The sequence below is a fragment of the Neovison vison genome, chromosome 8, assembly GCF_020171115.1.
Source record: "Neovison vison isolate M4711 chromosome 8, ASM_NN_V1, whole genome shotgun sequence".
Taxonomy (NCBI): domain Eukaryota; kingdom Metazoa; phylum Chordata; class Mammalia; order Carnivora; family Mustelidae; genus Neogale; species Neogale vison.
In genome coordinates, this window is record NC_058098.1 from 27,168,318 (window position 1) to 27,188,206 (window position 19,889).

Consider the following 19,889-nt stretch of genomic DNA (forward strand, 5'->3'; position numbering starts at 1 on the left):
TCACCTAGATTAATCCTCATCCCCAACATAAGAATCTACTCCACTTATCTACACAAGTTTGTGGAGCGCCAGACCTGTGCCAGGTTGTGAGCTGGAATGGAGATAACGAATATTCATTCAGTAGTCAACTTCTCATGGGGGAGAGACAAGTAACCAGGCGATTGTAAAGGCAAGTGAAAAGAAGTCAGACAACCTGGAAGTCTAGTAAAATATGGAAAATTCCAGAAACTGACTCATGACTGAATGTAAGGCAAAAGGGCATCAGGTCAGTGGTAGGCAGAATTCTAAAAGGGTTCCCAAGATTCCTACTCCACGGTATACATGGCTGTATAATCCCTTGGAGCGGCGGAACTCGTGAATATGATGGGGATTTTGCTCTTGTGATGTTACAAGGCAAAGGTAAAGGGATTATGCAGACATAACGAATCTCTTATCAGTTGACTTTGAAGTAATCAGAAGGAAAATCAGCCTGGGTGGACTTAAATAGGGGAAGTCCTTTAAAAGAAGGTGCAAGCCTTGCCTGCAAGAGGAATTCAAAGCGAAAGACATTCTCCTGCTCACCTGTGAGAAGTCAAGTTTTATGTTGCAAGAGGCCTACACAGTAGCGTCTGTGGAGCAGCCTCCAGGTGTGGAGGGCCTCAGTCCTACACCACAAGGAACTGAGTGTGGCCAACAGCAAGCTTGGAAGGGAAGTCTGACCATCAGTTGACAATGATGAGACTCTTAGTTGACAGCTTGATTCTAGTCTAGTGAGACCCAGGCCAAAGAACCCAGCTAATCTACACTTTGATGCCTGAGCTGGGGAAGGATAAATTTATGATACTGTATTACACAGCAGGCGACTGAAAAACCACACACACCCAAACAAGCTCAGGCAAAAAGCTTTATTGGCTCATGTAACTGCAAAGTTCTTGCCCTTCTGCATCCTCTCCCATCTCTCAGCTGCCCACCTCTTCCTGTTGACTATGCTCACCAACAGGTCTTGGGTCATAACCAGTCTCTGGCAGTGCCAGATCTGAAGTAGTTTCTACATCTGACTCCATGAAATATAGCTGAATTTTCTTTGTCCTGGCATTTCCTTGACATGTCCCACTGGTTCTGACAATCACCGGTCTCAGCCTGAACCAGTCATTGTGGCCACTATATGCTTCTTGATTTGGCCTGAGTCTCATGCTCCACTGTTGAGCCAGGGGCGGAGCCCTGTACAAAACCTGGGCTGAGAGTGAGAAAGAGGTAGAGAGCCCGATTTTAGTGATTCCTCTAGGATTCCCAACACACCTCGTTAACAACTTTGCCTTCAAAGAACATCCTGCTTCATTTACAGCAATGAAGACCTTGTAATAGTGAATTTCCATTTCCTCTCTTCTGTTCTTCATGTTGTCATACACTTCATTACACTTTTTTTAAAAAAAAGATTTTATTTATTTGACAGAGATCACAAGTAGGCAGAGAGGCAGGCAGAGAGAGAGAGAGAGAGAGAGAGAGAGAGAGAGAGGAGGAAGCAGGCACCCTGCTGAACAGAGAGCTGGATGCAGGGCTCCATCCCAGGACCCTGGGATCATGACCTGAGCTGAAGGTAGAGGCTTTAACCCACTGAGCCACCCAAGCGCCCCTTCATTACAATTTCTTAAATCTCTTTCTTCCTTAAATCCCTTCTCTTCCCTTCTTGCACCCCATCCCCACCCTGCACTTGTAGAAAACCACTTAACTACATTCTGTCACTAGAGATTAGTATGCATTTTCTAGAATTTTATATGGATGGACTCAAACAGTAAGTTGTCTTCTTTCACTCAGCATAACTGTTTTAAAATTAATCCACATCAGTGCATGTACAAGTGTATTCCTTTTATTACTCGGTACTTTATTTTACAGACATACCATCATACATGTATACATATTTTTTATTTTTATATATGCTATAAATACACAATCTAAAGGATGGCTCATGAGCCAAAAATGGCTTTAACAATTTTAAATGATTAGGGGAAAAAAGGCTGAAAAGACTAACTTGTAGCACATAAAAATTATGTGAAATTTAAATCTCAGGAGTCCTTAGTTTTACTGAAACACAGCCATACTGATACACCTATTGCCTAAGACTGATTCCGTGCCACAGCTATAGAGTGCTTACAGTAGAGATCATAGGACATGCAAAACTTTTTACCTGCTCCTTTACAGGTTTGCTGACCTCTGTAGACTTATTTTAAAGCAACTAAATTTTAAATTTTACTTTCATTTATTCCGTTTCCAACACTCTTAATTTCGTTGCAGATCCATGCTTCTGTCTGGTCTTACATTCCTTCTGCCTAAAGAACTTCCTTTAATATTTCTAGTTGAAATAGGTCTTCTGGCAATGTATTCCTCAGATTTTCTTTTTTTTTTAGAAAGATTTTATTTCTCCTTCATTTTCAAAGATTTTCACTCTGGGTTGACAGGTTTTCTTTCAGCGCTGGCCACTCCACTGTCTTCTGTCATTTGGTAATTTTTTGCTTCCTCTGTAGGTTGTATGTCATTTTTTCTCTGGGAAGGTCTTCAAGATTCTCTTTTAATATTTTGCTTTTATTGTTTTAACATTTCTGACATGCTTAGTGTGGGTATACATTTATTTTGTTTGGTGTTCTTTGAACATCTTGGATCTATAGCTTAATGTCTTATATGCCTTAATTTTGGAAAATTCCCAATCTTTATTTCTTTGCTTGTGTGATTTCATTTGGCCTCTTGTGCTCCAATAGCTCACTGCAAGAAGAGTATACCCTGGGCAGCAGCTCCAACTTCAGCATCGGTCCCAGAAGGAATCACAGGGAACAAATCGGAGTCCAATCAACACGGGAACACAAACCCCGCCTCAACCCAAAGCAGAGCTGTTTGACTGAATCCAGTCTAGACAGCTGAACTACAGTTACAGTTGACCTAGACATCTGTGTGAGGCAGAAGTGCTTTTGGTGCAAGGACCAGAGAGCCAAAGAGAGAAAAAAAAATTTATAATGACTGCTAGAAACCTGGACAGAGATTCTTGGCAGCACAACTCATGCAAAGGCAGTCCAGGAAGCAGAACTGAGCCAGGAGATATGGGTTCTGATCCCAGGTACAGGCCCTGGCTAGGCCTCTTCAGCAGCTCTAACCAGCTCTAGCAGCCCTTCCTCTGGGAAAGCTTCCTTGACCATTCTCTCTGCCCCAAGAGCTTATTAGGATTCCTTTCTGCAGACTGAGTTTTTGTGACTATCCCGCCCCCCCAACATTATTCATTTATTTGAGAGAGAATGAGAAAGCAGAAGCAAGGAGAGCGGCAGAGGGAGCAGGAGGAGCAGGATCCCCACTGAGCAGAGAGTCCAACACGGGAGATCGATCCCAGGACCCTGAGATTATGACCTGAGCTGAAGGCAGATGCCTTGACTGAGCCACCCAGGAGCCCCTGTGACATTAATCTCAACCTCACCTCCCAGAGGCAAATATAGTTAGTATGTTGTTCTCAACCAACCTTTTTTATCTTGGAGGCAGCCTATTTAAGTCTCTACTGTGAAAGTCCCTGAGGCTATCTCCTATCTTCCCGGGGGCATTCAACCCCTAGGCCCTAGCCTCTGTGGCCCATCTGTACCCATACCCCATGTCTTGGGAGGGGGTCACTGGGATTTCAATATCCACTTACCTTCATATTGAATTCTTCTTTCTGCCACCTGGAAACTTCCATATCTTTCTTTGAAAATGGCTACTTAAATTATTTTAGCCAGCATCCTCATTTATTTAGAGCAGGACGAAGATGGCTGAGTTAGCTTTGTCTACCATGTTGACTGGCAATCTGATTTTTCCAGTATCTTTTTTTTAAAAAATATTTTATTTATTTATTTGATAGAGAGTGAGAGAGAGAATGACAGGGAAGAAGGTCAGAGGGAGAAGCAGACTCCTCATGGAGCTGGGAGCCCGATGAGGGAATCGATCCCGGGATTCTGGGATCATGACCTGAGCTGAAGGAGGTCACTTAACCAACTGAGCCACCCAGGTGCCCCTCCAGTATCTCTTTTTAAAAAAGTTTCTCATATGCATAGTTTTGTTTCCCATTTTTCTATTTGACAAGAACACATTTCCGCTTGGGGTTAGATCTCATCTCTTCCAGTCTCCATTGTTTAGCATAGGGCTGGGTTCATAAACACCAAATAATGTTTGCTGAAGGGCATCTGATATAAACAAACTCTGGAAAGACTGGTCAATAAGGTGAGTGTGTAAGGAATCCTGAGAGGGAGGGATGTGATTCGGTGAGCAGAAGAAGGTATGCATGAGTGTGGAGAGCTGTGGGTATGTAAGTTTCTTCATAGGAAATTTCACTGTGGAGTTCCCAGAACTGTTCACACAGAAAAAAGCAATGTCCTCCGTCTTCCTTTCTAGGTAAGTCTACAAATGTTTATCTATAGCTGAGACTGACTCACAGGGTGCGGATCAGGAAACCACTTACCAGCTGCTGCTGCTTTTCCTTTTTCCTCATTAGAGAAAGCAAGAAAACTGTCAAAGCAGGTGATGCAAGAATGAAGCTGACTCAGAAATACCCAATCCCCTCAGGAACTTCTCCAAGAAAAGGATTGGCCATTTTATTAGCTCCCATCTGGAGGCATTACACTGAGACCACTAAGAATCCCTGGTGATTATGGCCACAGGGAGGCAAATCCGCAGTGTAATTTGGTACACTGCAAGAATATTTAGTTTTCAGTAGTTAAGTTAAAAATTCAAAGGAGACAGTGATAACTATCTTAGGGGGAATGAGTGAGATGGGGTGGGAACAGACAAGGCAATGCTCGCCTTCATGCAAATTAGAAACGATTTACATCACTGAAAATTGGTCACATTTAATGGATGGGTTTTTTTTTTTTTTTCCTTAAAGAAGACAACATTTTACCACCATCTACTGTGAAATTGTAGGAATGAATGCAACAACCTGTGGGATCCCTATACTTGTGAGATCCTCTTTCTGTATATGAATCTGCACAACTGTACAATGGAAACGGGCATTTAGTCCAACTGTAGTGTGTGCCAGGCACTTTCCAAACACTGATCATCAAATGTGAACCACCACCCTATGAAACAGGTATGTAGATCCCAATTCTACAGGTGAAGAAAGTATTAGAACATCTGCGGCAGGGAGGAAGGAAGAGGATATGATCAGGAAATAAAGGGCAAAGTGGGCTTCATCTGAATTTATCACAATAAATCACTTGTGAAGATTCTGAAAGGTTAAGTAACTGACCCTAAACCACATACCCAGACAGAACTCTGCTTAGAACCAGGACATCTACAGTTCTACTGGGTTACTTCTCTGAAGTGGTACAATTTAGCACAGAATCATAGTAAGATACAAAATCTACAAAGTACCTGAATACGTGGACTCCAGAACCAGACTACCTCGTGACAACCTCTACACATCTGTTTCACTTGGAGAATAGTCTGAATTTTGTATTATATACAAGTGGTGGAAATCAGGGCTGTTAGCATCTAAGTCTACTAAATTGGTCAAAATCATTGCTTAGTCTTCAGCAACTTTTATTTCACCAAGGGCTCATTAAGTAAACATTTTCTTGTTATGTTAATTCAGTCTGACCCATGGCTTATAATTATAGCTGCAAACTTAAGGGCAAGAGTCTTCTGATCTTGAGATGCTCTTAATGCAATAATTCTTCCATTACTTACTGTGTGTGTAGCAGGGTGGGAAGGTGGAAGTTGGAGTGGAAGATGGTATTACCACTGACTGAGCATCTGCTCTAAGCCTGGTATGGTGCTAAGCATTTTCCATGTGCTACTCTATTCAATCCTCTTCAATCCTGAGGGACATTGGTGCACTTTTCAAAGAAAAAAAAAAGAAGGTTTTATGAGGATGCACAGATTAGTAAGATACAGAACATCAGCAGGGAGCTCACGTGTAGGTGGGGAAAGACAGTAATACAATAAAAGTTCAGGTGTTACAAGACAGAGGGGAAAGGCGGTAGTGATGGCTTTTGGGGGGAAGCAGACTGGGGGGCCTTGAGATAGGGTGAGTATCTGCTCGGATCCAATTTTTTAGACCTGTTTTCTGAGGAGGGAATCACGGACTGCTTTACTTCAAAGCCTTTCAGTTAACTTTTTCCTCAAGTAGGAAAAGGCCCTGGGGAAGACAGCCTCTCTAGCAAGCATGTCCCATGAGGACAATCGGCCACAGTCCCTAGAGGTGAAGCACAGGGAGATTACCAGCTGGGGGTAGTCAAGGACTGATGGCTGAGCAAATCCTCAACCCCACCCTAATCTTGGGAGAGAATCTGCTGATGGGAATCTATAGGCACTGGTGAAAAACTAGATTTTTCAAGAGATGTTCAAATGGTCAATTCTAATTATAAGCACACTTGACAACAGGTGAGGCAAGACGGAATTTAAAGACTGAGAGGAAATTAAAATTCCCCAACCTGCCAACCAATCTCCAATTTTCTCGACTATTTTAGGACTATGGTAATTAGCCATACTCTGAAGACAATTTTACAAAATAGATTCCTCTGTCTCTAACAGGCCCACTCCAGCAATTTAGTCTTCCTGTCTCATGTATAAAATGGAAGTAAAATTAAAGTTCATGAAAGTTAGGCATTTCAGATACAAGATATTACACAACAGTTCCTCTTACCTGAACCACATTTGAACTCCCAATATTAATAACAAGCAGATGTCCTAAAATAGTATGCAATGAACATTTAAAGGAAACTAGAAGTCTGAGATAATAGCATCTCTTGATTTCAATTTTTAAAAATTGTAGTTAAATGAGAAAGATCAAATGGCAATTCAAGTATATAATCTTGGAGAATTTACTCGTTTGGCACTGATCAGCAAGTGAACTTTTTCACTTTTTTTACCAGCCCTTTGAACAGTTTCTGTTTAAGCTGCCAAATATGTTCCTATAAGCTCTCCAGAACATCTTCAAGTCAGGACTCTGCAAGTTGCCTCCAGGGGTTAGGTTATCTCCAAGGCTGACCTTCCACAGGGCTTGCTACCATTTATTCAACAACGATCTTTTCTGCTATTGAACAAAGCTGTCTCTGTGGACCTCTTTATGTAAGCACCACTAAAACTTTCTAAAATCAGTGTTAGCGCTGAAGAGTAACTGAGAAGACACCTTACCCAACCACACCCTGACTGAGCACACAGAGGACAAGAAGTCCAGAGGAAGGATCGTACTGTGAATCACTTGCGAAGTCCGGGCCCAGAACCAATCCTCCAAACCAGGGGGCCTGGGGAATCAGGGTTATCAACAGCATAGCAGGTGCCTGATACTTGACATTTACTCTCAATTATTCAATCCCAAGAAAGCAGTGGCCCCATTTTATAGATGATGAAACAGATTCACAAGTTAAGTAACTTGCCAAGTAGCCAAGTAAGTGACAGGGCAGGAATGAAACCAATCCTGTTTAGCAACACCACCATGCTTTCTTCACTGACTCTTGAGGTCAAAAACTTTCACTTCAGTGCTCCTCAACCAATCTGAATCCATCCCACGTCACATCTCCATCAACCCAATATTAAATTCAGAGCACATGAGAACTAAGCCATCTATCACACACGGTGTCGGTTGGAGAAGCATACTGCTCAGGCTGCAGGGACATTTCATTTGTTTAAATGTTTTTATTTAAAAAAAATTAAAGACCTTCATGGCACAACTTCTTCCCAGCACAGTTATGTTTATGTTATACCAATTACAATACAATTACAACCAATAAATCAAGGGGGCGAAGGGGAACTTCTGACTTCAAACTTAAAAAAAAGGGGGGGGGACCACTTCAAACAAAATTAAAAAATACTTAAAAAACCTTTCAGAGTAATTGCCAACACAACTGTCTTATATTGGCATTCCATTTCCTGCCATCTCATCAACGCAGACACAGGTAGTGCTGAGAAATAAAGTGTCCCAATACAAGGTATACAGATGAGGTAATTTACAACAACACAGAAGTTGTTACTCTGTAAACCCTTGCCCCCCCCCACCCGCCCAACTGGGTCTTCTTTTTTTCATGCTTCTGCAGTGACTCCTTAAGTAGCATTTTTAAAACTTCTATTTATTTTAAAAGGCTCCCGGGTGGCATTTCAGAGTCCTCTGCATTCACCTTCCATCTCCCGCAAGGTCTGATGCGTGTTTAGGAGGTTCAGCTGTCTGCAGCTCCCCACATCAGCCTCAGCCACAACTAGATTCTCTGAGCTATAAGGGTGGGATGTGAAGTCCCGATTTACAACCCTCCTCCCCACCTCGAAAGGAAGAATTCATTAGTCGTAAGTGTCCTGTTCAAATCACAATCCAGTGCAAACGTATCACAAACTGCATCTCTGGCACATCTGGTGCTTTTAGCTTCTGCACAAATTCAATATGGTAACCCCCACAGCATTCCAGGGCATAAAAGGGTCAAGAACAATAAATATCCACTGTTAAGTGGCCACAAGAAAGAAAATCACCCTGCCACACAGAATGTTTTCCCTATGGTTGAGAAGCATTGTAAAAGGAGGCTTTAGCTTCCTCTAAAGTTTACCATTATATTCACAAAAGCCACCACCTTGATCAAGTTACTAGAGCCAAGATGGGTTATAAAGTTAGATTAGTTCATTAAATTCAACTCGTGAAACAATTACGCTTGTCTATGGCGCCCAGGCGAGAAAGGCTTATGATCTATAAAGGTAGGAGAAAAGGGAACTAAGACTTTAGGCCTTCAAATATGTTGGAAGAATTTTTCCTAGTTCCCACAAGCAGCTACTGTAATGAAAGAACAGGAGAAAATACAGAGCTGATGGTTTTGCTATTGTGCTTAAAAAACTAGGCTTCCTCAGTGAAGCACCTGATAAACTTAGGTGGTTGGATTACAGTGGAAAATCCACTTTACATACACACAAACACACAAAAACTGGCGACTTTTCCATCCCCAATCCCTGCACTGCTGAGACACAAAATGAGTTTTATGGCAAAGGATCCTTAATCCCCAGAGACGCTTTGGCTTGTGGTGCTTTTTTAAGGCCTCTCTGCCCTGCCCGGTACCATGGGTCGAATGAGGGGTGTATAAAAATGGGGGCCTTGGGAAGCCTCCACGGTACAGGGCTGCAGGCCCCTCGGATGTGAACGTGAGACACCCACCCAGCGAGACCTTTACACAGGGAACTTAAATCTAACCTTGATAAATAAAACCAAACGTTTATTTACACCAAAGAATTCCAACACTGGATCTTTCACATATGAAGGACAAAGTATTATATATATACACACAGCAAGGGGTGGCAGGGCTGTAACAAGAGAGTTCATAGTTTTCCCACAATTACAGGTCTACCATTTCAGGTTCACTGGAGATAGTGGCTCTGCTCCTACCTCTCAGATACATTTACAAGACTGAGGGGCAGGTCTTCTCACTGGATGACATGTGAAGGAAGGGGAATAAAGAAGAAAAGAAGGTAGAAAGCTTAAGATGAAACCTGGTGTGGCCACACCTTCCATTAGCTCTTAAAGAGTTGCTAGCATGAAACCTATACAGACAACGTTTTTCTTTTGTAAAAAGCAATAAGTTAAGCCCAGTAAGTAAGTGAATTCAAAATGGCCAAGTCAAAGAAAACTGGAAAAGATTTTTCCTTCCCCTCCCACCAGCTACAGAGCATGTGGGGAGATGAAAGAGGAGAGGACCAAGGTAAGGAGCCCGGGAGGGAAGGTATTAACAGAACCGAAAGTAAAAGCAGAAGTGAGCTGGATTTAGGGTTAGGTCAGTAAGACATGATTCATATTGAACAGAAGTTTTTAGGACCTGTCTGCACTTTGGGGAGATTTTCAGCATCTCAATGAAACAAAGACATATTTCCACTAAATTCACCAGGACAACCCCACTGAAGCACTTGGAGTAAAGTGAGGAAAAGTGACCAGCAGTACACTGCTCTTGTAGCTTGGCCTTAAGCTTGGGCTTCCTCCTTCCTTCCCACCTCCCTTGAAGAAGCTACATTTTTGTAATCTCTGGAGAAGAGCATGAGATATTAACCCCCCATAGTGTGGGATGGTGGGGGAGCAGTGGTGGACCTGGAAAAATATCTCCACCCAAATGCAGCAGCCGGGATTGAGGCTGGTTCATCTTTGTTCTTTAGTGATGAGAAACTGAATTTGAAAGGAGGGAAAATTTTTGTCCGTGAAATATTCCACCTGCAGGTAATTTTTCAGGGAATCCCCTGAGTTATGAAAAGTTCGAGTTTAAAAAAAAAAAAAAAAAAAGGAAAAAAAAAGAAAATCAGCCTATTATAATTTTTTTTTTATGACTGAACTACTATAAATCCACAAGCAACGGTTCAGACACGGTGCTTCTGAAGTATTTCACCCCTCCCCGCCAGGCGCAAGCTGCATCAAGGAGAGCGCAGACTCCCCCACCTCTGCTTAGGCATCAGGAGACAGAAGGGGCCGTTACTGCTGAGCGCCAGCGGCAGCTGGAACAGGCATCCCAAGGGGGTTGGCAGCAGCAATCACTGGTGAGCCTGCCAGAGGTCCAAGGGGTGAAGGGGTTGGCACTGAAGAAATCCCTGAAAGAAAACAGCTAACCATGAGCCAGATACTAACCACAGAAATCTCAGTCACCAGTTTTACATAGTACCTATTTCCAAAGTGACACATCAGTTATTTTCTCTCTTTCTTTGTAATCTCTACACCCCAGGTTGGGCCCCATAGGGCTAAAACTTAAAATCCCAAAGATCAAGAATCACACACTCTTCTGAGTGAGACAGCCATGCACCCCAGTAATTCTCTGAAGGCCTCTACTCACCCGGATTTCTACAAAGTAAAACTAATTTCAAATTAAAATTAATTTCTAATCAATTTAAAAGAAAAAAAATTTTTTTTAAAGAAATCCAAACTTGGAGAGTTTAAGAAGTCTGTACAAAGCACACAGTTAGTAAGTGGCAAACATGTCTGAATTAAAACTGATGCCTGTCTAGGCATCTATCCACCCAAATTTTCTGCTCTGTAACCTTTGTTAATACAGTGGTCACTACCCATGGGTGGCTACTGAGAACTTGCAATGTCGCACCAAGGAACCCTGCTTTAAATTTCATTCTATTTTAATTAATTTAAATAGTCACATATGGCGAGTCATGGCCCTACTGAACAGCACAAGGCTAAAGCCAGAGCTCACGTGTTCTTGTATCATGCTGCCTAGTTAGCTGGAAGCTTTCAAAATTACCAAAAGTCATCTTCAGTGAGGAAATGCTAAAACTGTGTTTTAGAATTTATTGCCATTTGGTTTCTTGTACTCATCTGAATTACCTATTAGACTGCCCTCTTCAATCAACCAGTTAATTTTCAAATTGTTATATATGTATTTTTAAAAATAGGTAATATATTCACATGGTACAAAATATCAAAGGTTCAGAAGAGTATATAGTAAAAAATTTCTCTTGCCCTTTTGCTTGTATCCTTCCTGAAATATTTTATGTGTAAACATGAATATAATTGTGTAACACTGTGCATATAAAAGTCATATATAAGGAATGTGGTTATAGAGTTATCTATTCTTGTCCACTCCTGGTCTTGGACATGGTTCTGCATTTTGCTCTTTTCATTTCACATTATTCTGCAGTTGGAGCTAAAAAAGAACATGAGATACTTACTCATTCTTTTCTCTGGCTATAGAGCTTTCCACTGAATGGATGTCCTAAAACTGATTTAACCAGTTCCTTACTGGGAGCTGTTTTCAATGCTTTGGTGTTATAAATAAGGCTACAATTAGCAGCCCTGGATATATAAAATTTTGCCCATAGGTAAGATAGCTAGAGGGTAAGTCCTAGAAGGTAGCTAGTTCTTAAAAAACAAAAAACCAATTGTGACAACAATTTAGTGAGGGTGTGTCAGTAAAATGTCCTCACTACCACAAGCACACCCACATGGATGTTGCCCACATGTATAATTCTTAGGGGATGAGCCTATAGTTTCTTTTAGAAAACTGTGTATTCTGTACACTCACTCACTCTTGATTCATGATGACTCAACAATAGTAAAAATTAATTGCATACAAGCCTTTACAAATTTACTAGGGACACTATAGGCGCTCTGGAGAACCATTCTTAGACACATTGTATAAACCCCATGCCGATGTATAAACCCCACCTTTATCTCCACCCCTAATTTCTTAATCTTGCTTGTGAGGATCATACAACCATGGTCATTCTAAAATAAAAGATAAAAAGATCTCTTTTTACTCTCCATGGGGACTTTGAAGTCCCTCTGGGAGAAATTTTTGGGACTCTGGCCTAGAAGAGACTGCTCATGCCCTCCTCAGTGTCACTAAGTACACCGGGTGTGAAACAGCACGCTGAAAGCTGGTGAGGAGACTGCACAGCGAAGTGCTGCCAAGAAGATAATCACTACGGAAAGGAGAAGGGCCACAAGAAATCAGGCCACAAAGAGAGAGCAAAACTAAGAATAATTACTGACTTCTACTTTTGTCCCCGCAGGGAAGTTACCAGTGAACTGACCTGACATCATATTGGCGCTGCTGACAGGCGTACTGCCCCCCGGCATGCTAGACGAGCCCATTCGAGCCTGGTCCTTCACAACAGTATCTAGAAAAGACAAAAAGGGTTAGGCTCTTCTATTCCAGAAGAACGTTAAGGTGGCAAGAGCCTTCACCATGAATTCAGACAAGTAATACAAAATAGGACTATCTTTCTTGTCAAACTGTGGTAGAGGCCAACTCTTAAACCAAATGGGAGGAAGGTGTGGTAAGTATCCACAGCAGAGCTAATTTAAAACAAAATGATTTTGTTAGGTTTTAATGAGACAATACAACCTAACCTGGCCAAGACAATAATATATTATCAGAGCGAATTGCTTTTATTGCAGTCCACAGCTCAGTTGGTCAAGCATGGTGCACAACTGGCCAAAGCTACAGGTTTTATGCAGGTTGATGCTATGATCAGATTTCACGCTCCATTTCAATTGGCCTGTCAGTTTGCTTTAGGTCTGAAGATTAGGTAGGATTATAATCAGTTTACTACAAAACCATCTCACCACTCCCCAGGAAGCAACTCAACATTGAAGCTAATGTCACAGTGAGGATAGTGTGGGACTAAGTGGCATTTTCACCCAGGACAGCAGTTAGTTGTGGTCACAGACCTAGGTTAAGCTGTTCATACAGTAGATGTTCAAGCCTCCTCGGTTTTCTCCAATGAATGAGTCCCAGACAAGGTCAGATGAAGGGCTGCTATGCTAATCCAACTACTCCAGACTCAAGAAGCATCACCCACACAGGAAGAAAAGCAGTTTACTCAGGAATGATCATGCGGCAGGCACACTGTTAGAAAACTACAGTCCTCCGAACAATTCTGTAAAACAGCTGCCATCACTATCTCCATGTGGAGAAACCAAGGCTCACTAACTTGACGGCCAGCTAAGGGAAGCTGGGATTTCAATTCTGCTGGGCCCAGAGCTTTCTTCACAACACATATTCTCCCCTGCCTTGTAGAGTCGGCTAGGTGGGCCTGCACAATCGGTGGATTGGACAGTTGGACTCACAGAAATAGGGGTGCTCCATGGCCTCTCTTGCCGTGAGCCGTGACTGGTGGTCGTATCGCAGCAGCTTGTCCAAGAAATCCAAGGCCTCAGGGCTGACAAGGTGCTGGTTTTCACTGTGGACAAAGCGTTCCCATCGCTTACGGGAGTGTCTGTAGAGCCAAATGGGGAATGAGAAATGGACCAATGGGCACAGAAGCCCAACATTTTACTTCTACATCTTTACTTCTAGGAGCCCAGCCACTAGCAAAGAGAGATCAAAACTCAAGAGGGTAGGTCTTCTACCACTCTGCCACTAGGAAGACAACAAAACTGAATGGAGAGACTAGAAATAGCAGTGTTGCAGAGAAGAGAAATCTGGACCCCCATGATTCTACAAAACATAATTCAGGTTACTATAGGACTAAGTGCTCCTGTGTAGCAAAGAGGTCAGGTGCTGGGTTAATCAGATCTTTCCTACCCCCACATAAAATTCGGACAACTCTGCAATTTGACCAGCAAAAGGCTTTTTGTCAGGCAAATCACCTAGTTAAGTGGTTGATGAATTTGTCTTTTGTCTAGTTCCTATTGTCAGAGTAGACTGCAAGTAAGTCTTGAAGAATGCATTTACTTTTCCTATTACTCTTAGGGTTGTGTCATTTGCTAAATCAAGAGATTTTGAGTTTTGACTCAACTGTAATCCTTCTCCTGAAACCTACAATTCATTCACTGACAGAATCTGCCATCCATATTCTCCACACTCAGAATGCTGGTAAGTGAATCTGGAAAATGGACCTTTCAGTTCAGTGCTTTTGCCACAAGCCAACCCATGCAACACTCTGCCTCACCAGACCACCGAGACACTTGCAGTGTTGGCAAAGAGAATGTAACTATTTTGAGGATCCAAAGTACCTGTTCACATCCAAGGCACAGAAGCACAATTTTGTTTTATGACTTACCTCCCTAAGATATCGTTGAAACGTGGATCTAATTCAATGTTGTATTTGTCAATATAGTCATATAAGTCTTCTGTCCCCAGAACCTTGGCTATCCTCACCAACTAGGATCAAAAAGAGACAAAAACCCACACCCCAAACACATTACATAATTCAGTCAACCAGCCATAAGTGAATTAACAGAAAAGGGTCACTATGGCTGAAGTTATGAATGTGAACTCCTCACAATTTATTTAAAATTTCTGGGTGCCACGGTGGCTCAGTTGGTTAAGCGTCTGCCTTTGGCTCAGGTCATGATCCCAGAGTCCTAGGATGGAGTTTTACATCAGGCTCCCTGCTTGGTGGGGAGTCTGCTTCTTCCTCTACCCCTCTCACCTGCTTGTGATCCCTCTCTCAAATAAATAAATAAAATCTAAAAAAAAAAAGTTTCTGTGCATGGCAGGAAGGGATTTCCATACAGAATTTCCTAATTATTACTCAATATGATGGTGTCAGGAAAAAGCAAAATGGTCTTATAACCTGGTTCCTTCCCCTTGAAACGTCTCCCTGGTCAAACTTTATTTCCTGCCTTCACAACCCAACTGAAGATGTCACTTCTTTTAGGAATATGCTCTTGTACTCAGACCACTCACTCCCACTAACTGCCTTTTGTAACTGGTCTACTCTGACATTTACGACTGCAACTTATTTCCTGGTATGTTCTGCTCCCTTACTGGATAGACTATGAACTATTTGAGAGAAGGGACTATTTTTTTCTACCCCCCACCCCATATTCTTCAATCCTGCATGGTCCTAACAATAGTTACTGATTTTAACTGAATTCAGGTGCTATTCTTTGACCCATTTAAAATGACCATTGTGCTCAAACAAGGTAACAGTACCTTCCATAAGGTCCTAGAATCATTCCAGATTCTTTTGAATGAAATGGCCCCTTGATCTTCAAGGGGAAGGGGAGCTAGTATAAAAAAACACCATCCATATTTTTACTGACAAACACCAACTTAATCCATAAAAAGAGACAAAAGGATCATAGAAATACCATATATAAATCAGTATGTTGGAGGAAACATTCCCAGCATGTTGGGGGAAACAACTCTAATGAAAGCTAACCACTTAGGAGATTCCAAGGTAATGTCCCATTTCTTAAACTACCGTTCTTTTATTTGTATGTATGTTTTATAAAATATTTTACATGTATATTTCACAATAAAACAAGCACATTAAAAAGGCTAGGAGGAAAATTCTGATTTCAAAAAGCTAAACTGGTAGCTCTCAAAACACCAATCTGAAAATCAATGTTGGTTTGGCTGAACAAGTGATAAACTGTAAAATATTTTAGGGGTCCACCCTAAGAGATTCTGAATCAAAAGGTCTTAAGTGGGGGCTGGTCATCTGTATTTTAGCAAGATCCATAGTTTCTAGTGGGTAGGCAGATCTGGCCAGCACTAAGTTAGCCCACTGGGTTCCTTAATGGGAACAACATTATCACCTGATCATAATTATCGTGTCCATGGAAAAATGGCTCCTTCCGGAAGATCATACTTGCCAGCATACAACCCAAGCTCCACATATCCAAACTATAATCATACATCTGCATTAAAGTAAAAAAGTCAGTTATCATACATAAGAATAAAATATTTTAAAATAAAAATTGCTCTTTATTTAAAAAAACAAACATATATATCGCTCCATTGACTCAAAATCTGAAAACCAGTAAAACATTCATGTATTTTCTGTTTTTTTTCTATGACCCCACCACATTTCAAAACAATCCATATTACTATCTGGAATTACTTTTTCCACTTACCTTAGAAGGTCCCAAAATGTTACAGCCCATGGGAAACTTTTAATGTATAGCATTTTTTTATTGAATAAATGTTTAAGACAGTGTTTTGTTTTTCATCACCATTATAAATAATGTTGTGAAGAATATTTTTATGCACAAGATGTTTTCTGAATTCAGGTTTATAGCCTCAGGATTCCAGAAAAGCAGTTTCTAGGACAGAGTCTGAACTTTCTATCTGATAACAACACCTGGGAGGACCAGGCATGAAAGGTACTTCTTCCAAGGACTTTGTTTCTGTGAGGAGAAAGAGGACTTTTTCCCTCCCCGCCCACCTCTGGCACACGGAAGGTCTTTAGAGTACAATTTAGGAAAATCACAAAAGAACATTTTTGAGTTTACCTTAACGTTGGTTAAACCTAGCACACAATTCTCAAACTAGCTCTGGAATTTCTGATTAGAGAAAGTATCTTTGGTGTGTCTTCTCTTCAGTTAGAGCAAATGCAGATCTATTCTGATTCTCCTGACATTATGATGATAAAAACAACATAAGTTATGATGGAGGAACAGAAGTGACTCATACTTTACACTCGAATGAAAGGGACAGCCATGTTGTGCATAAATAGCCTACTCAAAAGCACAAAACGGCATTTTTCACAAATTAAGTGAAAAATACAGGACTGAAATTTTATCTGCCCTTCTTTTCTCACCTGATAGTCTACAAGTAGCTCAGGACCTTTGAAGTATCGGGAAGCAACTCTGACATTATATTCTTGGCCAGGATGGTAAAACTCAGCCAAACCCCAGTCTATTAGTCGTAGCTGAAAGAAAAAAAGAGAATAAATCATGAGCAATTTTATTTTTCAAGCTACCCCTCAAACTGCCATCAGAGTATTCTTAAAAATACCAGCCATGTTACTCTTTTTTAAAAATTTTACTTATTTATTTGACAGAGAGAGAAAGATTACAAGTAGGCAGAGAGGCAGACAGAGAGAGGGGGGAAGCAGGCTCCCTGCTGAGCAGAAGGACTAATGTGGGGCTTGATCCCAGGACCCTGAGATCATGATCTGAGCCAAAGGCAGAGGCTTAACCCACTGAGCCACCCAGGCTCCTCGCCATGTCACTCTCTTTTAATTAAATACTTCCAGTAGACCACTTAAGTGTATTTAGGATGAAAATCAACCTTCTTGGGGTGCTTAACGGCTAAGTGTTAAGTGTCTGCCTTCCGCTCAGGTCATGATCCCAGGGTCCTGGGATTGAGTCCCACATTGGGCTCCTTGCTCAGTGGGGAGCCTGTTTCTCCCTCTACTTATGCTCATGCTCTAATAAAATCTTAAAAAAAAAAAAAAAAATCAAACTTCTTGGTTTGGCATACAGGGTTCTCCATGACCTAGCTCCTGTGCTCCAGTGAGATTTACAGTTCCTGAAAAACACCATCTCATTTTGTAAATCTGCACAATTTCTTGAATTGCTCCTCTGACTAGAAAGAATGCCTTCCATTGTCCAACCTAGACTAACTGAACATATCCCCATCTTTTGAGATATTAAAATTAGCCCTTCAATGAAGTCTTTTCTGATTATCTAAGTAGAATTAACCCTTGTCTTTAGCTTCCTGGACCTCAAATATATTTCTTTAACAGAATCTACAACTCTTTATTGTGTATTTGTTTTCTACCTTTCTTTTTCTTTTTTCTTTTTTTAAAGATTTTATTTATTCATTTGACAGAGACACAGCGAGAGAGGGAGCACAAGCAGGGGGAGTGGGAGAGGGAAAAGCAGGCTTCCCACTGAGCAGGAAGCCGATGGGAGGCTTAATCCCAGGACTCTGGGATCATGACCTGAGCCAAAGGCATAGGCTTAATGACTGAGCCACCCAGGTGACCCTTTACCTTCCTTTTTCAAATTTTGCACTATAAGCTCCTTGAGGGAAGAGACTATGTAATTCACTTCTCCAATTTTTAGAATTAACACAATGCCAGTACACAGAGGAAAAGTATTTGTGGGGTGCCTTGGTAGCTCAGTAGGCTGGGCATCCAACTCTTGATTTTGGCTCGGGTCATGGTCTCAGGTGTAGGATCTGGCCTTACATAAGGCTCCATGCTCAGAACAGAGTCTACTTGTCCCTCTCCTTCAGCTCCTCCCCCAGCTCTCTCTCTCTCATAAATCAATGAATGAATAAATAAAATCCTAAGAAAAAGAGTTTGCTGAGTGAATGAAGGGAAAAACCACACAAACCATTCTTATCAAAATATATTCACAAAATCAAAAGGAAGTAGGCAAGCCCAAGAGACACCCTTATTTGCCTACTTTGCCAAGCACAACAATGATCTGAAGTAGGAGTAGGAGGACCTGCTTGGTGCCATCACTCTGGCACCATCTTTCCAAGTTCACTGCTAACTAGGTACAGTGTTTTCCTTGTTTCAGTAATGAAGGAAAATGTAACAAAAGCAAGCATAGCCTTCGTATGCTTTTTCTTTTTACCCCCTTAACATTAATGCTTCAGAGTCTTCTTTGACCTTCTTATCAACAAGCTGTGGCTTCACAGAGAGCACCTCAGTCTTTTCCACCCATACTCGCTGGCCCACGTCTCCTACCAGCTGACTCTTGTAATCACCTAATAGACATATCAAAACTAAACATTTTTTTTCCCTAAGGTTTTTTTTTTTAAAAAGATTTTATTTATTTATTTGACAGATCACAAGTAGGCAGAGAAAGAGGCATATTCAGGTCAAAATTTTCACCCTGGATTCTTGTTTCCCTTACACTGCACTACAACTGCCAACTGTCTGTCAACTGACTATAGCATATTCTAACCAAAGTTATCACATCCACTGCCATCCCCACCTCTCGTCTGACTTACTGCAATAGCCCTTTTTCCTAACTGGTCTCCTTGCTTTCACTCCTGTCCTTTACCTCTATTCTCTACAGAGCAAAAAGCTTTCATTTAAAAATGTTTATAAAGTCACACAAAGTTGGAGATGCTCTGTATATCCTTCACCCAATTTCCCCTAAGGGTAACATCTTGCATAACTACAGTACAATATAAAAACATACTGGCACAATTCAGACAGATCTTATTTTCCAGTTTTACAGGCATGCAGGCATATAGTTCTTTGCAACTTTATCAATGCGCAGACTCACAGAACTTCCAGAAGATACAGAGCTGTTTCATCACCACAGGTGTCCCTTGTGCTATCCCTTCCCCCTCACTTCCTAACCCCTGGGGAAACCCCTGTTCTCAAGCTCCATTTTCGTTGTTTTGAAAATGGACTCATTAGCTTAACTTTTTGACTGCTTTTCCCTCCTCAGCATGAAATCTACCAAGTTGTTCATTATCACTAGGTTCTATCCTCTTTTTCTCTTTAAAGATTAGAGAAAGAGAGACACAGAGAGAGACAGAGCTCGTGCATGCATGAGTTGGGGGGGAAGGGTAGAGGGAGGAGAAGCAGACTCCAGGATGACTGGCTTGATCCCAGGATGCGGATATCATGACCTGAGTTGAAAGCAGACACGCAACCAACTGAGCTACCCAGGTGACCCAATCTGGCATTTTTCAAAATGGCTGTACCAATCCATGTTCCCACCAGCAATGCATGAGACTGACTTTTTCTGCATCCTTGCCAGTATGTGGTATTGCCATTTTAAAATTTTACTTGTTCCA

The 19,889-nt window shown here is 41.5% G+C and overlaps 1 protein-coding gene across 2 annotated transcripts in view; it reads right to left on the reverse strand.

Annotated features, from left to right (window-relative positions):
• Nucleotides 1-7,603: 7,603 nt before the first annotated feature.
• CSNK2A1 (casein kinase 2 alpha 1) overlaps nt 7,604-19,889 on the reverse strand; it is a 55,501-nt gene continuing 43,215 nt past the window's right edge. For both annotated transcript variants that reach the window (XM_044263304.1, XM_044263305.1), the window contains exons 8-13: nt 16,939-17,049; nt 15,935-16,036; nt 14,449-14,549; nt 13,514-13,662; nt 12,475-12,561; nt 7,604-10,527 (exon numbers count right to left, since the gene is read on the reverse strand). In XM_044263304.1, the coding sequence (XP_044119239.1) occupies nt 10,412-10,527; nt 12,475-12,561; nt 13,514-13,662; nt 14,449-14,549; nt 15,935-16,036; nt 16,939-17,049 (666 nt within the window). In that variant the 3' untranslated portion in view covers nt 7,604-10,411. The remainder of the gene's footprint in view (nt 10,528-12,474; nt 12,562-13,513; nt 13,663-14,448; nt 14,550-15,934; nt 16,037-16,938; nt 17,050-19,889) is intronic.